Below are 20,925 nucleotides of genomic sequence, written 5' to 3' on the forward strand. Positions count from 1 at the left end.
GTGGGAAGCTTGTGGAAGGCTACCCGAAACGTTTGACCCAAGTTAAACAATTTAAAGGCAATGCTACCTAATACTAATTGAGTGTATGTAAACTTCTGACCCACTGGGAATGTGATGAAAGAAATAAAAGCTGAAATAAATCATTCTCTACTATTATTCTGACAAAGTGATCCTAACTGACCTAAAACAGGGAATTTTTACTAGGATTAAATGTCAGGAATTGTGAAAAACTGAGTTTAAATGTATTTGGCTAAGGTGTATGTAAACTTCAGACTTCAACTGTATGTACAGTACATAGCTACCTCAATTACCTCGTACCCCTGCACATCGACTCGCTACTGGTACTCCCTGTATATAGCCATGTTATTTTCTACTCCCTGTATATAGGCATGTTATTTTCTACTCCCTGTATATAGCCATGTTATTTTCTACTCCCTATATATAGCCATGTTATTTTCTACTCCCTATATATAGCCATGTTATTGTTACTTGTTTATTTAAAAAATGTATTCACTGCGTATTTATTCCTTGTGTCACTATTTCTAGTTTATTTGTCATCTTATCTTTAACTCTGCATTGTTGGAAAAGGACCCGTAAGGAAGCATTTCACTGTTAGCCTACACCTGTTGTCTACGAAGCATGTGACCAATAAGATTTGATGTGTGTGTGTGTGTGTTATAGTGACAGTAGTTGATGAACTTTTCACCATAGCTTTACTACAGGACTGTTTTCAGATGGGACAAATGACAATAGGACCAGGCCAGAACAACCTGCTTAGACATTTGTTAATAATTGTATGAAAAATGTATGCACTCACTAACTGTAAGTCGCTCTGGATAAGAGCGTCTGCTAAATGACTAAAATGTAGATGTAATTGTAACGTGTGATTTAAGCCTCAATAAATTGATATTTCCAAAACCTCTACACATACTGCATTGTGGGAGAAAATGGCTTCAAAGCGTTTAATTTTTTCCTTCGAGAGGAGAGCCCAGAGGGGATGGGAGAGAAAAGGAGGGATGTGTGTATATGAGAGAGGGAACGGTAATGGATAAAAATCATGGATACAAATGAGGCTGAGCTGATTGAAGTCACAGGCCTGAGTGGTCAGCCTGGTCTCATAGACTAGACGTAACATAGTACATGTAATACCGGGACACTCAAATTAGTAGTGAGACTGACTCACCTTTCCATAGAAAGGTCATAATAGTTTGTAGGCCAAACCATTCGGACGCTACAGAAGATTTTGTGAGAAGACTGATTTACGGGATGCCTCATGGTCTGACAAATACCGCTCTAGCTCTTCCACCTTTCGCTGCAGATGCGTATGGTCCACATCAGCGGATGCGGTGGATTGAGACGCAGCTCATGCAAGAAACCCCCCCCATCTCTAGCTTCAAATGACGGATTTTGATGGGGATTTTTTAAGTATTATGCTAATTAGATTTCCGCGGGCCGCGCACATCAACTCTAGGGGGTTAATGGCAAAAATGAAAGTAGGGTGGTTGGTCGCGTGGATGGGTGGGCATAAGGTTGCGAGTTCAAATCTCATCACACACAACTTTAGCATTTTAGCTACTTTGCAACTACTTAGCATGTTAGCTAACCCTTCCCCTAACCTTAACCCTTTTAGCTAACCTTAACCCTTTTAGCTAACCCTTCCCCTAACCCTAACCTTAACCCTTTTAGCTAACCCTTCCCTTAACCCCTAGCCTAGCTAACGGTAACCACCTAGGTAGAATCCGTAAGGTATCATACGTTCTGCAAATTCGTAAGCTATTGTACGTTTTGCGAATTCGTAACATTTAATATGAATTGTAATTTGTAACATATCATGCAAAACGGGTGATGGTAATCCACAAATGAATACAAACCATACGAAACTTAACATACCAAATTCAATGGGAGGGATCGGATTTACGTACAAAATAATATGAAATGCTCTGAGACCAGGTTGGAGTGGTGTGCCATATGGGGACACCCTGCCTGCCTGCCTAGCTGGCCAGAGGAGAGGACAGTCCAGAGCATAGCCTGCCCAGCCCTGGAGACTAGGTTTCGAGGGGTGTGTGTGTGGTGCAAGGAGAGGTGAGCCAAGGCCATGCCCAGGCCTGAGTGTGTCTGTCTGCGGGTGATAGCCAGGCTGGGGTGACAGCAGGTTGAGGATATCCCTTGGTTAGGTCCTCTCTCATGTTACTGCAAACTGCTGAGTAGGGCCAGGCACCAATATACACATACTAGGCCTATATATACACACAGCATGATCTAGTATTGTCCTAGGTCTACATTTGTGTGCATTTTAGACAATGTTTTCCTTCTTTTGGCTATATGAATACTCTTACCCTCTCAGTCCCAGTCGGAAGGAATGCCTGGTCTGTCTCACCTTCTCATTTTCTGTGTATGTTCTTCACTCTCTCCTCCCCCTTCTCTCTTTCCATCTCTCGTGCTTGGTAAGCCTAGAGAGTCAGTGGGAGTGTCTTCTGCTGCTGTCCTAATCAGCAAGCAGCTTTGCTCTATCGTCACGGTAACAAGGAGCCTATTACTGGGGGAAACTAGGTATGATTAAGTCTAAGGTTTTACCAGATGGACAACTCAACTCTGTCTGGAGCGGCATGTTCCCCTACACCAGGGCTTGCTGACCTTGTTCCTGGAGAGCTACCGTCCTGTAGGTTTTTGTTCCAACCCTAATCTAGCGCACCTGATTCTGATAATTTGCTGGTTGATAAACTGAATCAGGTTAATTATAACTGGGGTTGCAGCGAAAACCTACAGGAGGGTAGCTCTCCAGGAACAGGGTTGGAGAGCCCTGCTCTACACACAGTACAGAGTCTCTCACACCATAACTCTATCTTTCATACACCACACAATCTGTCCGTGTGAGTGTTTGTGTGTGGGTACGCAGCATGCGTGTTTCCCGCGCTAGCTGATAAACAGAGGGTGGGTGTGTGCTATCAAACAGATGAGACTCTGTGTGACCGTGTGAGGAAACTCTTTATTCGTTTAACGCAACAGTTCAACAGCCTACAGTCCTCCGTATGAACCTCACCCCAAATGACTTCAGTAACCAGTAGGCCAACACTATCTGTATTATTCAACTGTTGAATGTCATTCTTTGTATATTTCTCTGGTGCTCTACTGACTGTCTCGGAAGCATTCATGTTTAGCAAAAGACAACTTTTTTCTCTCTCTTCCTTCTCCTCCAGAGACGAGGGGCCATCTCTTACGACAGCTCAGATCAGACTGCTCTGTACATTCGTATGCTCGGTAAGTACTACCCACTGTCACATACACATCACATACAGGACAGAACAACTTATGCTAGTTACTGTTAGCACTGCCCACTGTCCCCATACTCACTCAGCAGTACCACCAGCAGTTTTGTTCTAGCACAACTAGCATTCCACTACTAGCAACTGTAAGTACTGCTCAACGTGCCCACATTCAGAATGAACAGGCATCTGGCCTCTAGATTGCACCAAGGAAAGGAAACAATTTCTCAAATAATTTTCTGTTATTGTTTTTGCCACGTTATATAACTTGAGTAACAATGTGAGAAAGGGATACATAAGTTGAGAAACACGAGAGGGATGGATATTAACATAGACATTACAGACCTACATGCATACATACATTACTACATACAGTATCCATGTGCCTTAACTAGGTCAGATAGAGGAGTGGTGTTTTATTAGTTTATTTAAAGCAAACTTTGCTGTTTGCTTGAGTCATTTGAGATGGAAGGGAGTTCCTTGTGATCATGGCTCTATATAAAACTGTGTGTTGCCTTGAATTCGAGATGAAAAGAGACATTGAAAGAGAGATAGATAGCTGGAGAGTAGATCCTGTCGTCTGATCCCTATACTATGAATTAGGTTTGAGGAGTTACCGAGGTAACTCTTGAGTTCAACTTAGGATAACGGGTACCACGAAAGTGGCTCACCTTTTAGTCAGGTACATTTCTATGGCAACGAATTCTTCAGAACTAACCTGCTCCGTGGCAGGCTAACTCAGGGCTAACTCCATTTATCCTGAATGAAGTCTCTGAGCCGTGAGTTGAGGACCAATTAAGTAATTTTCCCTCCCTCTCGCAAAGATTGCGTCATCATCCCCTTCATTTGAGGAAGATGACTGATTCAATATTTTATTAATCAAATGTTTTTTTGTGTTAAAAAATGTTAAACTACCTATCACATTACACATTAGTAATCATATAATTCATTTGAAACTTCCCGCACAGTAAGACTTTATGACTTAATACAATTATGGGTGGGAAAAAAAGGTGCTTGTGCACACCAAAGTCAGCATTAACGATAAGTAATAACATAAAGAGGGCACTTCTAAAAGCCCATCTCACACCACCGCCTGCTGAATTGTCTTTCATTTTGATTTCGGCACAAATGAAAATGTCACCGACTCGCCCATGGATTGATGTTTCGGCATTGCCTCAATGAAGAGTTCGGCGTTCGACTAGCCGTGTGCGACATGCACGCGCCGTTACAAGCCTGCTAGAGTTGGCGGCAGGTGGACAAGCAATATCCACCATCGTAGTATGGTTGAAGCCTGAGCTGGAATGTGAAGCTAACTGAATTTGGCTAGCTTTAGAAAACCCTGAGGAGATCTAGCTTCCTCTGTAGTATACCCCTCAGGTCAATCCCTGGTCCCTTTGATAATCTTACCATCACATAAGGCTTAAGTGATGAATGCTTCTGTCCTGGCCAGCTGTCGGTCCACAGTATTAAGCCTTTCTTTGAATTTTTATCAGATTTTCTGAGGCAGAGATCTAATTTTGTGTCCTGCTGGGCCCATAGGCCTCTGGAATGTTCTAGGCCCTCTGTATGGATGCCAGGAGTCCACTCTACTTAGACCAGTGTGGGTGCTTGTCTGTGTGGTTGATGTTTGTAACAGTCTCTCCTGTCTTGTTGGTATGTACACTTAGTACCATGAGACTGGCTAGCTGAAAGCTATGATCCCTTTTTGATGTCACTTGTTAAATCCACTTCAATCAGTATAGATGAAGGGGAGAAGATGGTTAAAGAATGATTTCTAAGCCTTGAGACAATTGAGACATGGATTGTGTATGTGTGCCATTCAGAGGGTGAATGGGCAAGACAAAAGATTGAAGTGCCTTTGAACAGGGTATGGTAGTAGGTGCCAGGCACACCGGTTTGAGTGTGTCAAGAACTGCAACGCTGCTGGGTTTTTCACGCTCAACAGTTTCCTGTGTGTATCAAGAATGATCCAACAACCAAAGGACATCTAGCCAACTTGACACAACTGTTAGATGCATTGGTGTCAACATGGGCCAGCATCCCTGTGGAACGCTTTCGCCACCTTGTAGCGTCCGTGCCCCGACGAATTGAGGCTGTGCTAAGGGCAAGGTGTTCCTAATGTTTTTTACACTCAGTTTATGTTGGTTATGCTATCTGCACTGCCACACAACAATTGGGGATAACGTTTATGGAATTGAATTAGATTTAGCCCTGCCTACTACTGGGAGTCACAGTCTAGCAAACCGGATCATACCAAAACAGAGTAGACTCTTATGTGGGGACACATGGCCTATTCTGTTCAATGATGTATATAAACCCTGGATTGCTGATGCTATGTATTGGCCAATGAGAGGCTTTGAAGCCACCGGTCAGCCATATTGGCACTCCCCAGTAGGAGCAGTCATCCATAGGAATGAATGGAATTCTACAGTATTTCAATTAAATGTTTCAATGACAAAATTGCATGTAATTAAGTATTTTTCTGTTCTAGTGGGGACTGTAACATTAGTACTCTCTAAAAAGTATACTTTAAGGATAAAAAAAATATATAATTTATTTAAATGTTTAGCTCACATAACATTTTAAAAGTGTAAATATTAACTTTAGAAGCCTTTTAAACCTTGAATACACTACACATTTGCATTTCCTGCTGTGCAGGAAATCCTGCACAACAGGGTGAACAAATTAAGATCCTACACCTGTAGTATTTTAGGATTATATGTTGTTGGAAGATAATAAAAGTTTGACAAAAACCCACACCGATTACTGACCTCACACTAGTTCAAAAAATCTGAAAACAATCTAAATCATTAGCTAGTTTGCTTCAGCATGAAGCTTAACTCAACGACTTAACAATTGATTTGCTGCTACTAGCTTTCCCCTGATAATCTCTGGCTCTAGTATTAGCCCTACTTTGAGAGCATGTGTTTGTGTGGAGTCAGTGGATATTACAGTTGTTGTTAAGAGGTGCAGCAGGGTTCCAGTTTAGGATATGCTGGCTATTTGCCAGGGTCTGTGATACGTTCCTAGGCCAGTCTGATCTGTTGCTGTGTTGTCATACAATGGGTTTAAGAGCATTAATGTAGAGGTCAGGGTACATGGGTAATCAACTGTCTGACCCGTATTCCCCCCAGCTCAAGGCCTGTTGGCACGCAGAATGGAAAAACTTTACTCTATGCATCTCATCGCACACACACACAACTACTTGGCATTGCATCAGTGTGAGAGAGTGGAAGAGTTTGTTTACACCATACATAACCTTGTATATTTTCATTTAATCTGTGAATGCTGTGTAAGCTATATGTAATGTGACCATCCATTACTTCCATTTAATGGTAATTCCCAGTTTTGCTATTTTGCTAGGGGCTTTTGTTATATTCAAACAGCTGTTCCCAAGTAAGTAGTATGCTGGTGGGAGACTGACTGTACAGTACTGTATGACTTGATCTAATGTACAAATCAGTACTGAAGAGCTGCATTAGTCTGTCAGTCTGACTCCTCTAGAAGACTAGTATTGACTGGGTTGCCTGGGCCAGTGCCATAGTACCATAACGAGACTGTCAGCACTCGCCTCTGAGTATAAAGCACAAACCTGTCTACTCTACTGTGTGTTACTGTAGGTCGCTATGTTGCTCCTAGCCTGTCTGACTACCAATACTAGTGTTACTGTAGGTCGCTATGTTGCTCCTAGCCTGTCTGACTACCAATACTAGTGTTACTGTAGGTCGCTATGTTGCTCCTAGCCTGTCTGACTACCAATACTAGTGTTACTGTAGGTCGCTATGTTGCTCCTAGCCTGTCTGACTACCAATACTAGTGTTACTGTAGGTCGCTATGTTGCTCCTAGCCTGTCTGACTACCAATACTAGTGTTACTGTAGGTCTCTCTGCTGTTCCTAGCCTGTCTGACTACCAATACTAGTGTTACTGTAGGTCGCTATGTTGCTCCTAGCCTGTCTGACTACCAATACTAGTGTTACTGTAGGTCTCTCTGCTGTTCCTAGCCTGTCTGACTACCAATACTAGTGTTACTGTAGGTCGCTATGTTGCTCCTAGCCTGTCTGACTACCAATACTAGTGTTACTGTAGGTCGCTATGTTGCTCCTAGCCTGTCTGACTACCAATACTAGTGTTACTGTAGGTCGCTATGTTGCTCCTAGCCTGTCTGACTACCAATACTAGTGTTACTGTAGGTCGCTATGTTGCTCCTAGCCTGTCTGACTACCAATACTAGTGTTACTGTAGGTCGCTGTTGCTCCTAGCCTGTCTGACTACCAATACTAGTGTTACTGTAGGTCGCTATGTTGCTCCTAGCCTGTCTGACTACCAATACTAGTGTTACTGTAGGTCGCTATGTTGCTCCTAGCCTGTCTGACTACCAATACTAGTGTTACTGTAGCCCTGCCTGGCATGGCATTGCATGCTCAGCTGTCAGCTGTTCCTAGCTCTTTTAGGCTGTGTTAACACAGGCAGCCCAATTCTGATGTTTTTTTTCACTATTAGGTCTGTTGACCAATAAGATCTGATGTGAAGAAATCTGATGTGATTGGTCAAAAGACCAATTAGTGGAAAAAGTATCAGAATTGAGCTGTCTTTGTTAACACAGCCTTGGTGGTCTACAAGCTGCCTCCCTTTGAAGATTGAGAGAGCGTGAAAGTGTTTGTGTGTGAGAGACAGAGGAGAGCCTGTGTGTGTGTGTGTGTGTGTGTGTGTGTAGGAGAGCTCATTTTCCACTGTATGTTCCATGACTCTTGAGGATGTGTGTGTTGCATCTGAGTATAAAGCACAAACCTGTCTACTCTACTGTAGGTCGCTCTGCTGTTCCTGGCCTGTCTGACTACCAATACTAGTGTTACTGTAGGTCGCTATGTTGCTCCTAGCCTGTCTGACTACCAATACTAGTGTTACTGTAGGTCGCTATGTTGCTCCTAGCCTGTCTGACTACCAATACTAGTGTTACTGTAGGTCGCTATGTTGCTCCTAGCCTGTCTGACTACCAATACTAGTGTTACTGTAGGTTTCTCTGCTGTTCCTAGCCTGTCTGACTACCAATACTAGTGTTACTGTAGCCCTGCCTGGCATGGCATTGCATGCTCAGCTGTCAGCTATTCCTAGCTCTTTTACATTTACATTTTAGCAGACGCTCTTATCCAGAGCGACTTACAGTTAGTGAATACATATTATTATTTTTATACTGGCCCCCTGTGGGAATCGAACCCACAACCCTGGCGTTGCAAACGCCATGCTCTATCAACTGAGCTACATCCCTGCCGGCCATTCCCTCCCCTACCCTGGACGACGCTGGGCCAATTGTGCGCCGCCCATGAGTCTCCCGGTCGCGGCCGGCTGCGACAGAGCCTGGATTCTAGTGGCACAGTTAGCACTGCGATGCAGTGCCTTAGACCACTGCGCCACTCAGGAGTTGTTAACACAGGCAGCCCAATTCTGATATTGTTTTTCACTAATAGGCCTGTTGATCAATAAGATCTGATGTGAAGAAGTCTGATGTGATTGGTCAAAAGACCAATTAGTGGAAAAAAGTATCAGAATTGAGCTGTCTTTGTTAACACAGCCTTGGTGGTCTACAAGCTGCCTCCCTTTGAAGATTTAGAGAGCGTGAAAGTGTTTGTGCGTGTGTGTGTGTGTGTGTGTGGGAAGGACAGCTCATTTTCCACTGTATGTTCCATGACTCTTGAGGATGTGTGTGTTGCTTCCCTCTAGGAGATGTGAGAGTGAGAAGTCGGGTAGGATTTCAACCAGAAGAAAAAGGTTCCCACTTGTACCTGTGCATCGACTTCCGCACCCTACACTGTGAGTATGAACCATGAAAAAACCTTCCATTCCTCACTATCTGCCTTAGAGGCTTTTCTCATTGACGAAAGTTGAAGGAGAGGCAGCGCGATGACATTTCAATTGAAATAATATGTAAATAACTTTTCATTTAACAGTAGCAAAGGAATGTCATGTGCCGCGAGAGCGTTTGGCGCTTGGCAACGGACATTTGCTGTAAATATCCCTACATAGCCACTAGCCAGTATGCTTCAACTTTGCAATCGACTTTTCATCTTAACCATATTACACATTTGAAAAAAATTGAACCAAACCACATTACACTCTTGAATAATGCAACAATTCACAAGCATGTGTAGACAATAAAGGATTTATTTTCTAGTCTGTAGGCTACTCGTTACATTTTAGCTTCAAGACAAAAGCACAGAGTTGCTAACAGCATGTCTTCATCAAGTAACGTTAGCCTATCAAAAATGTAAGATAAGGCCAACTACCCCTCTCATACCAATATAAAGGTACAGTAGGTCTACCTTACAACATTACAAGTAAGGCTTCATTTTGTTCAATATCATGGAAATCATTTGTTGTACATGTGGTAAAAGCAAATTGCGACTGAAAACGTGGGTATAATATATATATATATATATATATACACTGCTCAAAAAAATTAAGGGAACACTTAAACAACACAATGTAACTCCAAGTCAATCACACTTCTGTGAAATCAAACTGTCCACTTAGGAAGCAACACTGATTGACAATAAATTTCACATGCTGTTGTGCAAATGGAATAGACAACAGGTGGAAATTATAGGCAATTAGCAAGACACTCCCAATAAAGAAGTGGTTCTGCAGGTGGTGACCACAGACCACTTCTCAGTTCCTATGCTTCCTGGCTGATGTTTTGGTCACTTTTGAATGCTGGTGGTGCTTTCACTCTAGTGGTAGCATGAGACGGAGTCTACAACCCACACAAGTGGCTCAGGTAGTGCAGCTCATCCAGGATGGCACATCAATGCGAGCTGTGGCAAGAAGGTTTGCTGTGTCTGTCAGCGTAGTGTCCAGAGCATGGTGGCGCTACCAGGAGACAGGCCAGTACATCAGGAGACGTGGAGGAGGCCGTAGGAGGGCAACAACCCAGCAGCAGGACCGCTACCTCCGCCTTTGTGCAAGGAGGAGCAGGTGGAGCACTGCCAGAGCCCTGCAAAATGACCTCCAGCAGGCCACAAATGTGCATGTGTCTGCTCAAACGGTCAGAAACAGACTCCATGAGGGTGGTATGAGGGCCCGACGTTCACAGGTGGGGGTTGTGCTTACAGCCCAACACCGTGCAGGACGTTTGGCATTTGCCAGAGAACACCAATATTGGCAAATTCGCCACTGGCGCCCTGTGCTCTTCACAGATGAAAGCAGGTTCACACTGAGAACATGTGACAGATGTGACAGAGTCTGGAGACGCCATGGAGAACGTTCTGCTGCCTGCAACATCCTCCAGCATGACCGGTTTGGCGGTGGGTCAGTCATGGTGTGGGGTGGCATTTCTTTGGGGGGCCGCACAGCCCTCCATGTGCTCGCCAGAGGTAGCCTGACTGCCATTAGGTACCGAGATGAGATCCTCAGACCCCTTGTGAGACCATATGCTGGTGCGGTTGGCCCTGGGTTCCTCCTAATGCAAGACAATGCTAGACCTCATGTGGCTGGAGTGTGTCAGCAGTTCCTGCAAGAGGAAGGCATTGATGCTATGGACTGGCCCGCCCGTTCCCCAGACCTGAATCCAATTGAACACATCTGGGACATCATGTCTCGCTCCATCCACCAACGCCACGTTGCACCACAGACTGTCCAGGAGTTGGCAGATGCTTTAGTTCAGGTCTGGGAGGAGATCCCTCAGGAGACCATCCGCCACCTCATCAGGAGCATGCCCAGGCGTTGTAGGGAGGTCATACAGGCACGTGGAGGCCACACACACTACTGAGCCTCATTTTGACTTGTTTTAAGGACATTACATCAAAGTTGGATCAGCCTGTAGTGTGGTTTTCCACTTTAATTTTGAGGGTGACTCCAAATCCAGACCTCCATGGGTTGATACATTTGATTTCCATTGATCATTTTTGTGTGATTTTGTTGTCAGCACATTCAACTATGTAAAGAAAAAAGTATTTAATAAGATTATTTCATTCATTCAGATCTATGATGTGTTGTTTAAGTGTTCCCTTTATTTTTTTGTGCAGTGTATATACAGTGAGGGAAAAAAGTATTTGATCCCCTGCTGATTTTGTACGTTTGCCCACTGACAAATACATGATCAGTCTATAATTTTAATGGTAGGTTTATTTGAACAGTGAGAGACAGAATAACAACAAAAAAATCCAGAAAAACGCATGTCACAAATGTTATAAAGTGATTTGCATTTTAATGAGGGAAATAAGTATTTGACCCCTCTGCAAAACATGACTTAGTACTTGGTGGCAAAACCCTTGTTGGCAATCACAGAGGTCAGACGTTTCTTGTAGTTGGCCACCAGGTTTGCACACATCTCAGGAGGGATTTTGTCCCACTCCTCTTTGCAGATCTTCTCCAAGTCATTAAGGTTTCGAGGCTGAGGTTTGGCAACTCGAATCTTCAGCTCCCTCCACAGATTTTCTATGGGATTAAGGTCTGGAGACTGGCTAGGCCATTCCAGGACCTTAATGTGCTTCTTCTTGAGCCACTCCTTTGTTGCCTTGGCCATGTGTTTTGGGTCATTGTCATGCTGGAATACCCATCCACGACCCATTTTCAATGACCTGGCTGAGGGAAGGAGGTTCTCACCCAAGATTTGACGGTACATGGCCCCGTCCATCGTCCCTTTGATGCGGTGAAGTTGTCCTGTCCCCTTAGCAGAAAAACACCCCCAAAGAATAATGTTTCCACCTCCATGTTTGACGGTGGGGATGGTGTTCTTGGGGTCATAGGCAGCATTCCTCCTCTTCCAAACACGGCAAGTTGAGTTGATGCCAAATAGCTCCATTTTGGTCTCATCTGACCACAACACTTTCACCCAGTTCTCCTCTGAATCATTCAGATGTTCATTGGCAAACTTCAGACGGGCCTGTAAATGTGCTTTCTTGAGCAGGGGGACCTTGCGGGCGCTGCAGGATTTCAGTCCTTTACGGTGTAGTGTGTTACCAATTGTTTTCTTGGTGACTATGGTCCCAGCTACCTTGAGATCATTGACAAGATCCTCCCGTGTAGTTCTGGGCTGATTCCTCACCGTTCTCATGATCATTGCAACTCCACGAGGTGAGATCTTGCATGGAGCCCCAGGCCGAGGGAGATTGACAGTTATTTTGTGTTTCTTCCATTTGCGAATAATCGCACCAACTGTTGTCACCTTCTCACCAAGCTGCTTGGTGATGGTCTTGTAGCCCATTCCAGCCTTGTGTAGGTCTACAATCTTGTCCCTGACATCCTTTTAGAGCTCTTTGGTCTTGGCCATGGTGGAGAGTTTGGAATCTGATTGACTCCCTTTAAGAGTGTGCTCCTAATCTCGGCTCGTTACCTGTATAAAAGACACCTGGGAGCCAGAAATCTTTCTGATTGAGAGTGGTTCAAATACTTATTTCCCTCATTAAAATGCAAATCAATTTATAACATTTCTTTCTGGATTTTTTTGTTGTTATTCTGTCTCTCACTGTTCAAATAAACCTACTATTAAAATTATAGACTGATCATTTCTTTGTCAGTGGGCAAACGTACAAAATCAGCAGGGGATCAAATACTTTTTTTCCCTCACTGTATATATATATATACAGCTCTGGAAAAAATTAAGAGACCACAGCAAAAATATAAGTTTCTCTGGTTTTACTATTTATAGGTATGTGTTTGGGTGAAATTAACATTTTTGTTTTATTCTATAAACTACTGACAACATTTCTCCCAAATTCCAAATAAAAATATTGTCATTTAGAGCATTTATTTGCAGAAAATGACAACTGGTCAAAATAACAAAAAATATGCAGTTTTGTTAGACCTCGAATAATGCAAAGAAAATAAGTTCATGTTAATTTTTAAACAACACAATACTAATGTTTTAACTAAGGAAGAGTTCAGAAATCAATATTTGGTGGAATAACCGTCATTTTCAATCACAGCTTTCATGCGTCTTGGCATGCTCTCCACCAGTCTTTCACATTGATGTTGGGTGACTTTATGCCTCTCCTGGCACAGAAATTCAAGCAGCTCGGCTTTGTTTGATGGCTTGTGACCATCCATCTTCCTCTTGATCACATTCCAGAAGTTTTCAATGGGGTTCAGGTCTGGAGATTGGGCTGGCCATGACAGGGTTTTGATCTGGTGGTCCTCCATCCACACCTTTATTGACCTGGCTGTGTGGCATGGCGCATTGTCCTGCTGGAAAAACCAATCCTCAGAGTTGGGGAACAATGTCAGAGCAAAAGGAAGCAAGTTTTCTTCCAGGACAACCTTGTAGGTGGCTTGATTCATGCGTCCTTCACAAAGACAAATCTGCCCGATTCCAGCATTGCTGAAGCACCCCCAGATCATCACCGATCCTCCACCAAATTTCACAGTGGGTGCGAGACTGTGGCTTGTAGGCCTCTCCAGGTCTCCGTCTAACCATTAGGCGACCAGGTGTTGGGTAAAGCTGAAAATTGGACTCATCAGATAAGATTACCTTACTCCAGTCCTCTACGGCCCAATCCTAATGGTATTTTGCAAACTTCAGCCTGGCTCTTCTTTGCTTCTCATTGATGAAGGGCTTTTTTCTAGCTTTGCACGACTTCAGCCCTGCCCCTAGGAGACTGTTTTGAAACGTCCTCGCCGTGCACTTCACCCCAGCTGCCGTTTGCCATTATTTTTGTAGGTCACTTGATGTCATCCTACGGTTGTTGAGTGACATTCGAATAAGTTGGCGGTCATCCCGGTCAGTAGAGAGTCGTTTTCGCCCTCTGCCGGTCTGTAGCTTTGTTGTCCCCAATGTCTGCTGCTTGACCTTGTTCTTATGAACTGTTGTCTTTGAAATTTTAAGGATGGAAGCAACCTGACGCTCACTGTATCCCTCTGCCAGTAAAGCCAGAATTTAACCCTTCTTTTCCTCACTCAAAACTTTCCTTTTCAACTCTTTTGGCATGGTCAATAGTTATTTTTTTTATTAATATTACTTTTGAGGTACTATTAGCACTGTTTTTGCCATCCAGCTGGTCCTATTGCAAGAGGATAGTGATGACCACAGCAGTGGTTTTTATACTTTTCCTCGTTAAATAAGATTTGGTTCAGGTGATCACCTAATCAGTACCTAATTCAGTAGAATGAGGTGTGCCTGTGTTGGAATTCAACAGACACTGGAATGGAATGGCTGTCATACATGTAGAGATGCTGATTTAAGATATATTTGCAGTGGTCTCTTAATTTTTTCCAGAGCTGTATGTATGTGTGTGTGTGTATGTATGTATGTATGTATGTATGTATGTATGTATGTATGTATATATATATATATATATATATATATATATATATATATATATATATATATATATATATATATATATATATATATATATATATATATATATATATATATATATATATATATATATATCCTTTAAAAAAATATATTTCCCTTCATTACTTTCCAACCCCACCACCCCTTCCCTAATTGGAGTAAACTAGTGAACAACAATGCTTAGGCCTCTACTTCCAGCTTATACATACTATATACATTTTATGGACACAGTCAATTTTACAACAATTCTATTTGTTTGTTTTTACTCCTGAACTTCCTCTACCCTCAACCTCCAATCATTTTCATCATGTCCATCCGGTTTGCTTCTATAAATAATATGCCATGTCTTTCTAACTGTGCTCTTTCACAAAAGCTCTCAACCTATATACTTCTCATGGACACTATATGCTTTACGTTAGTTATCTTGTTGTTATTAGTTGTTGTTATTAGTCCCATCCTTCAGCTCCATTCAACACCTCCCATCTTTCTCTTAACACCATCCATATTGGATTTCTATTTGCCATATATTTTTCAACTGTGATGTTTCACAAAAGTTCTGAACCCTTCTATTCTCATTGTTTCTACAGATTGTAAATTGAAAATAAAATGTTTTGCTAAAAGTATTATTATATTATTGATCGATTGACTGTGACTTTTCAGATCACCCAGTAGTGCTATATGCAGGGTTAGCTCCAGGTAAATATTGCAATCCTTCAGCCATTCCTGGACCTGTGACCAAAAACAAGCTACAAATGATCTAATGATTCTGTCTCTTCACAGCAAAATCTGCAGAGCTGGGAAGATTGTATCCCCCATAGAAATAACATTCTATTGGTAGCAAGAATTTTGTATAATAATTTAAATTGAAAAATTGTAAGTTTTGAATCCGGCGTCGTTTTGCGTATCAGTTCATAAACACTATGCCATGGAATCGGTACATCAGAAATCTCTTCCCAACTATTTTGCAATCTATATGGGACGGCTGTCAATCCTTTGGTCCTTAAATGAAACTGGTATACTTTTTTATTTATCACCATTTTCTTTAACCAATTATGTTCTTTAATGCACGGCCGACAGACAAGTTCCTTACTTTTTCCCCCTTCCACTTTCCTCTTCCATTTTTGCAGTAATGCTGCAATTATTTTGTTTTGGGTAGTTGACATTTCCGTATGTTTTTGTTAGCTGCATGTGCGACATAACTCCACCAGTCCTACCTATGCATTATATTTGTATCTACCATGTTGTAAACCGTTTACTTCTAAACAACTCCCATGTTTTAAGTCTTTGTCTCTCTGTCTTCAGCCTGCTCAGACTCCGCCTCTAGTCTTATCCCTGGTCCTGGCTTCAGTTCGGCTGGGCCTGTGTCTGGTAGGAGGCTCCGCAGACTGCTCAGCTTCCAGAGGTACCTGCACTCCTCCCGTCTGCTCCTGGGAACACCCCACCTCAACCCCCTCCACATCCTGGATGAGGACTACACCGGACAGGCCAAGGTCCGATGCTCACACTGTCTTAGCCAATCATACACTCGTATGCATGCATACACAATTCATGTTTATGTACATGTCTAAATACAGACTTACATTTGCGGGGGGGTTTTCTCTTGCAGTGTATGCTGGAAAGGGTCGCGACCTGGAATTTTGACATTTTCCTCTACGATAGATTAACGAATGGTATGTTTCTGACAGATGTCCATCTTTCTCCCAAAAGCCTTACCTACATATTTGTATTGTCATCATCATCAGAGAATGAGCAAAACAGTGTAACATGCTCTGGATAAGAGCGTCTGCTAAATGACGTAAATGTAAATGTAACATTACTGCATAGGCCTCCTTTCAACTCATTAGACATTTGTGGACAATGGCGCCATCTGGTGTTTGTTTTGATGAATGCTGTAAAGAAGTGGAATGGTCATTTTCCATAGATTTTCATTTTAATGCTGATGCTATTGCAATGCTAAACTCCACCACAACCACAAAAATACATAACTACCCACCCCCAAACACTATTCTTGACCAGCTCTTTAAACTACTTCTCCCATGTCTCCCCTCTCCATGCAGGAAACAGCCTGGTGACGCTGACTTTCCACCTCCTGAACCAGTATGGTCTGTTGGAGCTGTTTCAGCTGGACATGGTGAAGCTGTGGCGCTTCCTGGTCATGGTGCAGGAGGACTACCATAGCCTCAACCCCTACCACAATGCAGTGCACGCCGCTGACGTCACGCAGGCCATGTACTGCTACCTGCGAGAACCCAAGGTATCAGACAGAGAGATTGACAGCTTACGAGTCTTTAGGCCAGAGGCAAGGTTACCTATCATGTATATGAGCAGAGAAAAGTAATCCGATGTTTCCTGTCTCTCCGTAGCTGGCCAAGTCCCTGACGTCCTGTGACATCCTCCTGGGCCTGCTGGCAGCCGCCACTCATGACCTGGACCACCCGGGAGTTAACCAGCCCTTCCTCATCAAGACCAACCACTACCTGGCCAAGCTCTACAGGGTGAGAGCACATAGCTGGTGCAGTCCACAGCTCCTGTAGCATTCATATTAGATCTGACTTGAGGACACTAGATGGCCATGCTCGACAGGACAAAAGTGTTGATAACTTGACCTAGTTCATGGGTTATTTGTTCTTATTTTAAGATAACGTTGAGGTCTATGATTGAATGCACTTAGTAGCTCAGAATAACAGCGTTATAAAAATGCTAATGTATATGTCTCTGTGGTCTGTAGAATTCCTCTGTTCTGGAGAACCACCACTGGAGGTCTGCAGTAGGTCTGCTCAGAGAGACCGGCCTGTTCTCCCACCTGCCTGCTGAGGACGGGTCAGTCTGTTAATTTATTTTCCAAGTGATTTAATGAGACTCTGTTTTTAAAGATCAAGGTAATGAGTTGTTGTTGTACACTCAAGTATGGTCGTGTACTTTTGAAGCATATTTAATGAATTCCTCTGTTCATCTCCTCAGGCTGAAGATGGAGCGCCAACTGGGTTCTCTGATCCTGGCTACTGACATCAGCAGACAGAATGAGTACCTGGGAAAGTTCAGGACACACCTGGACCAGGATGACCTGTGCCTGAGCAATGCCAGCCACCGACACTTCATCCTCCAGGTCAGTTACTAGCTAGGCCATAGGCTTAGAGTTTGGCCTGGGGAAACTGTGTAGAACCGGCCATTTTGGATCTTATCAGCTGGAAACTGTGGGGGTCTAACTGGATATTTTGGCTCTAACTCCTTGCAGATGGCTCTGAAGTGTGCAGACATCTGCAACCCCTGCAGACCCTGGGAGCTGAGCAAACAGTGGAGCGAGAAAGTGACGGAAGAGTTCTTCCACCAAGGTAGCCTCTCATTAATCCTCTCGTTCTGTATGGTTCTCCCTCTCCCTCTCCTCATAGTCTCTCGTTCTGTATGGTTCTCCCTCTCCCTCTCCTCTTAGTCTCTCGTTCTGTATGGTTCTCCCTCTCCCTCTCCTCATAGTCTCTCGTTCTGTATGGTTCTCCCTCTCCCTCTCCTCATAGTCTCTCGTTCTGTATGGTTCTCACTCTCCCTCTCCCCATAGTCTCTCGTTCTGTATGGTTCTCACTCTCCCTCTCCTCTTAGTCTCTCGTTCTGTATGGTTCTCCCTCTCCCTCTCCTCATAGTCTCTCGTTCTGTATGGTTCTCACTCTCCCTCTCCCCATAGTCTCTCGTTCTGTATGGTTCTCACGCTCTCTCTCCTCTTCTTAATCTCTAATTTTCTCTTCACCTATCCCTCTGATTTCTGATCAGTGTGTGTTGTCGATCCCTCTGATTTCTGATCAGTGTGTGTTGTCGATCCCTCTGATTTCTGATCAGTGTGTGTTGTCGATCCCTCTGATTTCTGATCAGTGTGTGTTGTCTATCCCTCTGTAGGAGACATTGAGAAGAAGCACAAACTTGAAGTCAGTCCACTGTGTGATAGCCAGAGTAACTCTATGGGAAACATTCAGATTGGTACGTTTTTATGACGATTTCTAGTTTAGTACTAGCTACAGTACATTGATATAAACCAGAAGCTCTCTTAGGCCTGCCTCTATAACCCTGTGTGTTTCCATGTTCCTGTCTTCCTTCCCCCAGGTTTCATGACGTACGTGGTGGAGCCTCTATTTGCTGAGTGGGGACGGTTCTCTGACACACGTCTGTCCCAGACCATGCTGGGCCACCTGGGGCTGAACAAGGCCAGCTGGGGTGGGTTAGTACAGCAGGAGGGGTCCTCTAGCCCTGAGGAGCAGGAACCTAGCAGCCCTGCCTCCATCACCATGCCAACGCCCGCCGTCACCCAGTCAGAACCAGAGTCTGCCTCCGCCGCGGAACCCACAGCTGTCACCACGACAACACCCACGGGAGAAACCAACTACAAAGAAATACCTCAGGGAAGCAAAGAGTCCTGACACTCCATGTTTGCCCTTAGAACCCTGACCCCTGACCCTTAACCGCTAGCCTCACGGCCTCACCACACACTGGGGAGAGGGTGGGAGGGACAGGGTATGGCCTTTAACACCCCCCCCTCCCTACTCCCCCGTTTTTGTTGCTTTTGCCTGCCATATTTGACAAACCACAGATTTTATTTAATTTATTTCATTTTTAATTCCTTTCCTTGACATAGATACTGCTGCTGTATTTAGTCTTTTTTATTGCCTTGTTTTATTTATTTATTTGTCCTCTGTAGTTTTGGCCTTACTAATGTAACACACCACCATTTTGATGGCGAAGTGCCATTTTCAAACAAAGTTCTGTAGGATGCTTTGAAGGTGATTTGAAACACACTGAGTATTGAGAAGAGATGCTCTCTAAAGACTGCACAGAGATGCCGTGATGTGTGTTGATGCATTTGAAAGGAATCTTCCTCCTGATGTAAAACCAACAAAAAGATAACATGACAAGCCCAGTCCTTTTGCTGCCTCTGACTGTTTACAGATGTCTCTGTTTGTTTGTCCTTGTTGTCCCTTCGAAATGAATCATTATGGTTCTGCGATATGCCTTCTAAGCACAGATGCGAAGAGCCTCTAGCGTTTGAACTGTCGACCCACTGCTGAAGTTGAGAGCAAAGCCTCCGTCTGACACACACACCCACCAGATGCCATAAAGAAACACCACCTGTGCTCCATTGTATTAATCTCCTCCTTACACTGCCAAAAGACTGAAATGTTGGACACAACTTCTGTTCTGAGAGAACTTGGAACAGACAGAATGGTATTCTAGAATGCAACTGACTGTAGAGCATGGGTGTCCTCTCACCCTGGACCAGTCACTGAGTCATAGCACACTCCCCCCACCTGAAAACTTCCATCACAGCACAACTCTCTCAGGGTTTTGCCAATCTCTATCTCGAGGGAGAGGGTGGACTGTAGGAGGGAAGTTTACTGATGTGGTTTAGCTACCTGTTAAACATCTGTTTACTTCTACTAAATGGACTCCATCTCATCATCCTCATCATAGCCACATGCAACCTAGGAGGACTGCTGTACCGATGCCTTATAACTATGCACACTGCGCTAAGTGACCAAACCAGCTCCTGCTACTAGTTCTTCTAGTAATCTCATTAAGTACATCGTGTGCTCATCCTCTTAATGCACTGTCTGATTTTCTTTTGCCTTTTGTTGTGAGGAAAAACTGAACTCAACCCTTTTTACATACGGAAAACCAAACCGTGTTTTTAATTTTGTACATTCCATTTACATTTATTTATTTTTTATTGATTCTGTAGACTGCACAAAGATTTGAACGATAGCAGGTGCTTTTTCCTAACTTAGCTGATTAGTATTTACGCTGTAAGACTGTTGATAAACTGTTTACAATTCGTCACGAAAGCCATTTTGGGAAGAAGACTTGTCAAGCCATTTTGTAAAGGATTTGCCGTATTGGTCTTTTGATACATGCTTGTTGCAGTTACATTTTGATTTAATAAAACCAGTTGACATAAACGACTGTTAGTTATTGACAATGATCCAAGTGAACTTTGACCGTGGTAGGAGTCATATACAGGGATGTATTGAGGTGAAACCCTCAACATTGTAGCTAGAAATGTAAGGAATATATCTTACATCACAGGCCTGTTGTACGTCATACATTTATATAGGAACGTTGTGTACCGTTCGTTGGTCCTTTGTAGCTCAGTTGGTAGAGCATGGCGCTTGTAACGCCAGGGTAGTGGGTTCGATTCCCATACATAAAATGTATGCACAGATGACTAAGTCGCTTTGGATAAAAGCATCTGCTAAATGGCATATTACCCTCCTGAGGACATGAACAGAATGAGCTGTAGTCATTCACTGTTCAACCTCAATATCTATGGTTGGATTTACTGTGCTCAGGCTGTGTAAAGATTCCACTTTCTATTTACCCGAGACATATCTTG

At 43.5% G+C, this 20,925-nt stretch overlaps 1 protein-coding gene across 2 annotated transcripts in view; it reads left to right on the forward strand.

Moving 5' to 3' along the window:
- The window catches only part of LOC311109131 (high affinity 3',5'-cyclic-AMP phosphodiesterase 7A-like), a 33,287-nt gene extending 12,802 nt beyond the window's left edge, over positions 1-20,485 (forward strand). Inside the window, exons 2-12 of one of the 2 annotated variants that reach the window (XM_084151948.1) lie at positions 3,198-3,258; positions 8,984-9,073; positions 15,858-16,045; positions 16,162-16,225; positions 16,613-16,809; positions 16,919-17,050; positions 17,284-17,375; positions 17,517-17,661; positions 17,791-17,887; positions 18,441-18,521; positions 18,645-20,485. In XM_084151948.1, coding sequence (XP_084008074.1) covers positions 3,198-3,258; positions 8,984-9,073; positions 15,858-16,045; positions 16,162-16,225; positions 16,613-16,809; positions 16,919-17,050; positions 17,284-17,375; positions 17,517-17,661; positions 17,791-17,887; positions 18,441-18,521; positions 18,645-18,958 — 1,461 coding nt within the window. In that variant the 3' untranslated portion in view covers positions 18,959-20,485. The remainder of the gene's footprint in view (positions 1-3,197; positions 3,259-8,983; positions 9,074-15,857; positions 16,046-16,161; positions 16,226-16,612; positions 16,810-16,918; positions 17,051-17,283; positions 17,376-17,516; positions 17,662-17,790; positions 17,888-18,440; positions 18,522-18,644) is intronic. The other variant, XM_084151949.1, reaches the window with a different exon arrangement.
- The last annotated feature ends 440 nt before the right edge of the window (positions 20,486-20,925 follow it).

This window comes from Coregonus lavaretus, assembly GCF_964263955.1.
Source record: "Coregonus lavaretus genome assembly, chromosome: 34".
NCBI classification, from domain to species: Eukaryota; Metazoa; Chordata; class Actinopteri; order Salmoniformes; family Salmonidae; genus Coregonus; species Coregonus lavaretus.